The sequence below is a fragment of the Telmatherina bonti genome (assembly GCF_933228915.1).
Source record: "Telmatherina bonti genome assembly, chromosome: 6".
In the NCBI taxonomy this organism is placed as follows: domain Eukaryota; kingdom Metazoa; phylum Chordata; class Actinopteri; order Atheriniformes; family Telmatherinidae; genus Telmatherina; species Telmatherina bonti.
In genome coordinates this window covers 14,959,338-14,967,499 of record NC_136624.1, presented here as the reverse complement: position 1 = coordinate 14,967,499, position 8,162 = coordinate 14,959,338, and the positions used below count along the sequence as shown (strand labels likewise).

The 8,162-nt window shown below is 39.2% G+C and overlaps 1 protein-coding gene across 1 annotated transcript in view; it reads right to left on the bottom strand.

The window, feature by feature from the left end:
• The window catches only part of nisch (nischarin), a 34,601-nt gene that overhangs the window by 12,664 nt on the left and 13,775 nt on the right, over positions 1–8,162 (bottom strand). The window contains exons 13-19 of the mRNA XM_079242317.1: positions 5,566–5,731; positions 4,171–4,289; positions 2,623–2,705; positions 1,878–2,147; positions 1,493–1,785; positions 556–767; positions 14–450 (exon numbers count right to left, since the gene is read on the bottom strand). Of these exons, the coding sequence (XP_079098443.1) occupies positions 14–450; positions 556–767; positions 1,493–1,785; positions 1,878–2,147; positions 2,623–2,705; positions 4,171–4,289; positions 5,566–5,731 (1,580 nt within the window). The remainder of the gene's footprint in view (positions 1–13; positions 451–555; positions 768–1,492; positions 1,786–1,877; positions 2,148–2,622; positions 2,706–4,170; positions 4,290–5,565; positions 5,732–8,162) is intronic.

The window sequence follows — 8,162 nt, the reverse complement described above, 5'->3', positions numbered from 1 at the left end:
CTGTTGTCTTCACCTGGAGTGGTGCTGTGGGTCGGGGCAGGAAGTGTTACTCGTGCCGTTTCCAACCTGAGCAGCTCCTTGTGTGGGATGAAGCACCACAGAGCCCAGGGGCACGCGAACCAGCTTGCACCATGACGAGGAAGAAGAAGAGGAGGAGGACTGATGAATGTCAGCACCGCTTCTCTCCTTAAATGCCAGCTCCTTAAAGTCCATCTTCAGCACCCAGAGGTTTTTGTGGGTGAGGAAGAGGAGAGAGGGGAGGCTGGGTTCCTCCAACACAGTGTCTGAAAGGAGAGAGTGAGTGTTGGAGGGCGAAGAGGAGGGGAGGAGATAGGCAGGATAGCCTCCCAGGGCTCCTTGACTCTCCTCAAGTTCCCAGGAGTTGATTAGTGATGGAGGAAGCAGCTGAGGAGCATGGAGGGGCTCCGGGTTGCTCTGAGCGTTAACCACCTGGAAGAAACAAAAAGGTTTTGTTTTACGTGTTAACTGGAGGATAGTTAGAAAGAGGGGTGGTAAACATGGATAGAAAAATGTCTAAACAAGGAGCTTTCTGACCTGCAATAGCTCCACCAGTTCAGTTCTGGTCTGTCGGAGCTTCTCGGCCTCAGAGAAGATGTACCAGCGGGTCGAACCAGCTCGAAGCCCAAGGGACAAAGCGGAGTCAGGCAGTTCGGACTGGGAGAGGAGCAGGAGCTGAGAATATGGAAGCAGGAGGTCTATTTGCAGGCCTGACAGCACCTGCTCCACAGGAGGAACCTGATCCTGGACTGGAAACGAGATAACAACCAGCTAGTTAGATTTTACCTTAAACAAATGTAGTTTTACCACAGCAGGTCAGTTCATTTAACAAATATTAATGTGATTTTTCTTTGTTTTTAAGTCTCTTCCACAGAGAAGCGTTTCAGTTATTTTCTCACCAACACATTTTTATGGCGCCATCTTTACCAGAATCTAAAACTAAATATATATACTTCACAATTAAATTAAAACAGGGAAATATTACAATCTCTTTTTTAAGAAGTTAAAATCATAACTATTAAACTTTTAAAAGTTCTTCTGCATTTGTTGATCATCCAAGGTTCAATCCTCAGGTGTCTGAGCCTGTTTTGGGCGTCAAATACTTCTAACTTTGCTGGTGTGATCGGACCTTAAACGGATTAACAGTTCAGGTTTCTATCTGATCCACTGCATCATATTTAGTGAGTCTTTAATTAAAAACAGAAATAATTTCTCACAGAACCTGTTTCTCCTGGTTTTTAAAATAGTGAATTTTATTTTTATTTACATTAAATAAAAATCATTGTTTTCAGGAATATAGGGCAGCTGAAGTTTTTTTGTGTGTGTGAGTCTTGTCCAGCATTTCAGCGAGCAGGGTGATGGTCTGGATGCTGAATTCTGCTGAGCAAATATACTTTGCCAAGGGGAGCATTATAGATATATTGATTTATCTCAGTCATTATTTTATTAAAGGAATTTGAGAAAATGTACATACCTGCGTCCTGATTGGTCCAGGATGAATCACATGACCAGTGGAGCAGGCCCAACAGTTGATCCGTCAGCACCAGACAGGCTTCACTCTGCTTCACCTCTTCGTCTACTTTAACACAGCAGCACCACAGGACTCTGCTGACCTGAATCTCTTCCAGCTCTTTTTCCTGCAGCTCCTCCAGACGGCCACCCGGGTCTTCGGCTACCGGAGCAGGAAGCGATGAAGGCGGACAGCCAACCAGCTCCTCCACAGAATCATCTAGACCCATTTCAAAGTAGCCGTCCCTGGAGCCTGGACTGGAGTCGTGAACATAAATTGGAAAATGAGTCAAGTTGTTGATCTCGAAGTCCTAAATGAAATGGCAAAAGTGGGACGGTGGCTGGATTACCTGACGCTGCCCACATCGGTACACTCCACATGAGGCACAACCTCCCTGGAGTCAGACCTCCTCTCCTCTTTCCCCCCCTCTTCCTCCTCCACTCCCTTCTTCATCTCCTGCTCCCTCACAGCTGAGCTGATGCGCTGGGAGAGCTGGGTAGTGAAATCTTTGTTGGGGGTCAGAGAGAACAGGTGAGCAGGGAGTAAGGGACACCAGCTGGCATCACACAATGAACAACGAACTTCCAGTTGTTTGGAAGAGGAAGAGGAGCAGACACAGCTGGGGGTGAGACAGAAAGAGAGCAAGAGAGACAGAGAGCGAGAGAAATTTTTATATTTCCAATAATTTCACACATAAACTTCTGTTGCTATAGATTATTACAGTCTAAACAAAGTGAATGATTGAGAGCATGAGATACATTTTGCTCCCAGACTGATTGAAAACAGCATATCCTGCTGGACACACAGAGAATTACACTTACTAACAACATCCAATGAAAAACTACAGCTGATGTACTGTCGCAAAAATATCTGCAACTGTGAGCTCTGCAGAATAAAACTGACTGGTAACAGCAGAGACAGAAATCATTGTCAAAGCTGAAGTTTTTCCTGTTTTAACCAGAACTTACAGTATTATCAGCTTCCATGTTGGCAAGAAATATAACTGCTACCAAGCAGAATGGAAAAATTTACCATCCTATAACTAATATGGTCTTGTACCATCATCTTTAAGAGATTAGTCTATTAATACTGACCAGACAGAGATGGTAGAGGAAGCAGTGACACTTGAGGAGGCTTGACAACGTGCTTGTTCAGACATGGTGACATTAAGTTGTATCTGCAAGTAAACAAACACAGATAAATCTGTGTATCCTGCATAAAATGACTTAAATTTGAACTCATTTCCACCATTTATTGTTTTGTGCTCATATGCTAATAAGCACACCACACAAAGACATACACACAGAGATCTTTTTCAGTTATACTTTCTAAAACTCCAATTTCAGAAAACAGTTAGGACATTTAAAAATGTAAATAATTATCCAATTTCATAAACCCCATATTTTATTCCCAATGAAACATAAAATAAACATAATTTGTTGAAAGAAGGCATTTTACCATTAAAAAATAAATAAATAAATAAATAAATTTAAAAAAAAAAATAATAATAATAATATAGCAATAATATACTTTATTATAAAATATAATAAAATAATATAGTATTAATAAAGTAGTTCATTTTTTAGTTGTTGGCAGAATTATGTGTCTAAAAAGCTGGAAAGGGGCAAGTTGTTTTGACCTTTAAAATTTTGCACTTTTTAAAAAAAAAAAAAAAATCTTTTTATATATTATACACTGTATATATGTTGGGATCTTTAAAACATTTTTACATTGAGAAACATTCTTTTCTGAAATTGTTCCATAAGTTTTAGATGTATTTTGTCTCAGACTGCTGAACCTCTATTCAGGCTCTGCCTCTCTGAAATGCTCCTTTTATACCTAATGTTACAGAACTGTTGCCAGTTCAGCTGATTAACTGGTAAATGCTCCTCCAGTTATTACTTTCCCAGCCTTTTGCGTCCTCTGTTCCAACTTTTTACGTGTTGCTGCCGTCCAATTTAAGCTGAACTCATTCGATGAAAAGGCAAAATGTCTCAGTTTGTAATCGTGTTACGATTTAATTTCCATTTTTTTCAGCATCCAAACTTCTTTAAAATTGAAGTTGTATTAAGTTTTATTCAGGTTTTTGGATGGGATGGTCCTGGATCTGATCGGTCTCTCTACAGAAGATTTTCTAGTTGTCAGTGATGCTAAAACTGGATTAGATGTTCTCACAATTAGATTACAATTAAATTTATATCTATCTACTTTAAGTAATAATCACAAGTTACTTTCAGTCAGTCTGTGCATCCATCAGCACACTTTAGTCCACTAGACTATGATATTAGACCTCCATGCTGGTTACTGATCGCCAAGTAAACCGAAAACAGGGGAAAAGCAGAAAAATACAATGATTTTCTAGCTGACTGAGGAAAGAAATCGGACAGAAACACTGTAATGATTGTAGCTGAGAAGAAAGCAGAGGAGGGACAATGTGACTCAACACAACAGTTCTTGCTGTGTAATTGTCAGAAAAACATCATTTCATTATATGCAAAACATTCCAAACAGATTCCCCGTGCAGACTACGTCAATAAAATTACATAATGATCAACACAGAGATCAATTCATGTCAAAAAATAATATTGTGATGATATGTTTCCATGTCACCCAGCCCTACAGGCGTCAAATGTTTGTCTGACCTGAGATGGATCAGTAGACAGAAGGTTTGTGTTGGTGTTAAAGTTTGCAGGGGGGGGAGCAAGTTCCTCGGGAGGGAGAATACTGGGGGGGACTGCTGCTTCTTCTCTGCTTGTCACTTCTGAAACAGAAAAAAGAGAGGTGCTGAAAACATCTGCTGATCAGTCACACAAAATATGAACATAACAAAAGATGTATTATTCAAAACGGATAGTTTTCATACTATACAACATAACATCTTTGCATCTAAAGTGACTCTATTATGCACATTTCAGTCCTATTTATTTTAATATGCAAGTCCAGAAGGGCAAGAAATAATCAAGTATTTTTCACAAACCCCTTCATTCATGTTGTATTGATCCTCTCTGATCAGCCTCTGCCAGAAACAAGTGAACAGAGAAAGCTCCGCCCTATGTCCTGCCTGCAGGCTGCGTCTGATTGGTCAACTGCTCGGTGTAGTTATACTGAGCAGTGAAGATGGGCGTGGCTTTCTTCTCGTGAACGTGCACAACCTAGAGAAGATGACCAATCACTGAGTCCCTCCCCCGGGACGTCACTAAAATTTTGAAGTAGAAAAAACTCTCTAAAACCAATTGTTTCCATTACCATGGGAACCGAACATAGAGCAAGCTGGAAAACTCAAACATGCGTTTCGGTGATAAAAAAAACTGCACCGCTCACATGTCTGAGGAGGATTTAACACTATAACACTTTAGACGGCTCAGAATACTAGAAAAAGCCTAATAGAGCCTCTTTAAATTTGTCCCTGCATGATTTTAGGCTTAAATGTTCAGCAGCCACAGAGAAATCGTCTCAGCTAAGATTTAGTTCAAACTTCCTGCTGCAGAGCTGAAGGTAAAACTATAAAAAGGTGGTTAGTGAAGACTGATGTTTGACAAGCGGAGTTCATAGGCTACATGCTTTAGTCTGTATACATTTAGCAATTAGGTTTATAATCAAAATACTAAAAGCAAAACAGGAACTATACAGCTGTACCGAATTATGAAGACATAGATCAACAAAAAACAAAATTTTTCTTCTTATTCAATTCATCATCATGTTCTCGGGTGGTAGCCTCTCTTGATTCAAGGCTTTCTGCTGTTGTATGAACCCACACCATATGAAGACATCATCTCAGCAACAACTAACATCAATACATTTATTTTAGTTTCTTTTATTTTACTAAACAGGTGAAATATTGATTAAGGAAGCCATAGCTCCAGATGGAGCGCTCATCTTCCAGGTGTTTTTACATCTACTTCTGCATCCACCTCCAGCTGCTTCACAACCAGGACAAAGAGCAGATGAAGGTCACCCAGCTGCATGGCAGCAGATGATAAAAACTGCTGAGCCCCTCCCTCCCTCAGCACTGCACAGCCTGATACATACATGATTACCTTGGCTGGGGCAGGCAGTCTGCTGGGCCAGACAGGAAGAGGGAGAAAAGGAAGAGGAGGTAACAGCGGGAAAAGCGACAGCAGAGGAGGAGGAAGGGGAAGGAGGAGGCAGGGAAGAGGAGAGGGAAGGAGGTGCAGCGGCAGACAGCCTGGTGTCCTCACTGATCTGACGAGAAGACACAGAAGAGGAAGCCTTCAGAGAGCGTCTCATCGTTACATCCAAACTACAAGCAGCAGCCGACCTGATCACAACATAAATATCCAGCGTTTTTACTGAAATGCCTCTTAGATCAATGTTAGAAGTGAAGTTCAAAGACTAAAGTAATGTGCTTATCATCTGAAGTTAATCAGATCTGTAAATAGAATGACTTTTTTTTTTTTTTTTTTTATCTATATTGTGTTCAATTTTTTCCTCCAGCATAAAGACATTTACTGTGTTGTGAAGATGCTTTTAATGTCCATCCTGCCACACAAAGGCACTTGTGTTAACTGTTTACAAACCTTCTGCCCTTAAAATAGACTAAAATAAAGCCTAAATATTTCAATTCAGTCCCTGGGTGACCACTAAGTGAAAACTATCTTTGGGAGGATACGTTTTCCATACTGTGTAAATGATGTTTGGGTTATTTTTGGAGAATAAAGCTCCTCCAACATGAGAGTAGACTCCACAAGCTTTTGTCATGTTAATAAACTCAACTCACCTCACAGAAAAACTGGAAAACAAATACATTTTTAGTACCCATAGTGGTTGGAAAAATTGAAAAAAACGATGTTTCGGAGGAGTCTGTGTTTTATTAGGGGTGTCCATATGGACACTGTGGAGCAGCAGCATTACCCTAGTTTCAGTTCATTATGTCAAATTACTGAAAGGTCCCATACTATACAGTTTTTCAGCAGCTGAGGAGGAGAAGGAATATAAAGTACCAGAGACGGGAGTCGGAAGACCTCACAGAATATGTGTGTTATCGGGATGAGACAGGGTAACAAGCATGTGCAGAACGGCTGGAATTAACTTACAGCAAAATAAATGTTTACATGATCGACCAAGTTGTGGAAATTCACTACAACATAGTTTTTTATTTATCTATTCAGTTTACATCAGCATTTGCACTTTGTCAAGACAAAGCTTCATGTTATTTGTTTGTTTTCTAAAATTTGTGGAATCCTAAAGACACTGTTTAAAAGCCACGGTTTAATGTTAACTATATTCATGTTGTTAAAGATAATGGATAATGGGGTAAAAAAAATCAACATCTCAATTTCAGTCAAAATAATCGTGATGATTTTTTTTTTTACCACAATCAAGCAGCCCTAATAGAAGCGGATGTTTATTTAGTGCAGGTGGGTTGCAGATACGTCTTCTGAATACATGCTGATGGTTTTGTTTTTCCTCCCACCCAAACATTAATCGGCATCTCTTTAAGACTTATTGTGGTTGGCAGACGTCTTTTTCTGTTTGGTTGCTGGATGGTCTGTTTGCAAGCGAACCGACCCCCCCCCCCCCACTCTGCACTCTGTTTAAAGCAAGGTAAACAGCCACAGAGTGAACCCTAAGGCTCATTTTGCCCTGATGGTTGACTCCACGTTCATCACAAAGCTACAGAATTCCCATGTTTTCATCTGAGACTTCTCCGTGGAACAGACTGAAAACTCTGCAGGAGCAAACCAACAACAAAACCTGGGCGGCATGATGCATGTAAGGTTAACTGATCACTGCTCAGATGTAAGTGGGTTTGACTAAATGACTGTAGAAGGTCTCATCAATAACCTGACGTTTATCCAAAGCTCACAAAAATGTAAAATTCTTATGCAATAAGATTATAAACTATTCTCTATAAATAACATCTGATTCAGAAAATGTTACTTTTCTTCATTTGAAGAAATATGTAAAATGGAAAATAGAAATAAATAAATAAACAAAATAAAACCCTATATGCTAGAATAAGGAATCCAAAACACATCTATCAGGGGGCAAAAGATACGTATCAGATCAAAAAGGCTTTAAGCAAAGGCTTTATCATGAAAAATGTGCAATAGGTCTCAGACTGTACACATCTCAAATATGATACATTCTGTGTTAAATGTTAAGGGTTTTGTTTGTTTTATTTACTCGTTCATCTGATTTCCTTTTCATACTTTAGTGTTTAGTTATGTTTCATGTTTGTTTGTTTATATACTTTGTACAAATTGATTTTCCTCCCTATTTTTACTGTAATTTATTTGCTTAAAAACAAAAAACAAAACACAAAAAAAAAAAAAAAAAAAAAAGATTTTTAAAAGCTGAAAATCCATTTCACTGTTTTACATAGATACGTGTTAGTTATATAAACATATCTGGGTAACTAACTCTTTTAAATCATGATAACTGCAGTATAAATTTGTATTGTGACAGTGCGGCTGCTGATGTACAAACTGTCAAATTAGATGAATATTTAGCATGTAGATGGTGTCCAGTTGTAGCTGCTTACATACCAACAACCACAACACAATTCACTGCATTGACTTGCATAACGGAGGCGAACATTAGATACATTTACAACCTTACAGTTCCCATAAATCCAAATCCTGTGGCTGGATATTTACACCGTTTACTGTAA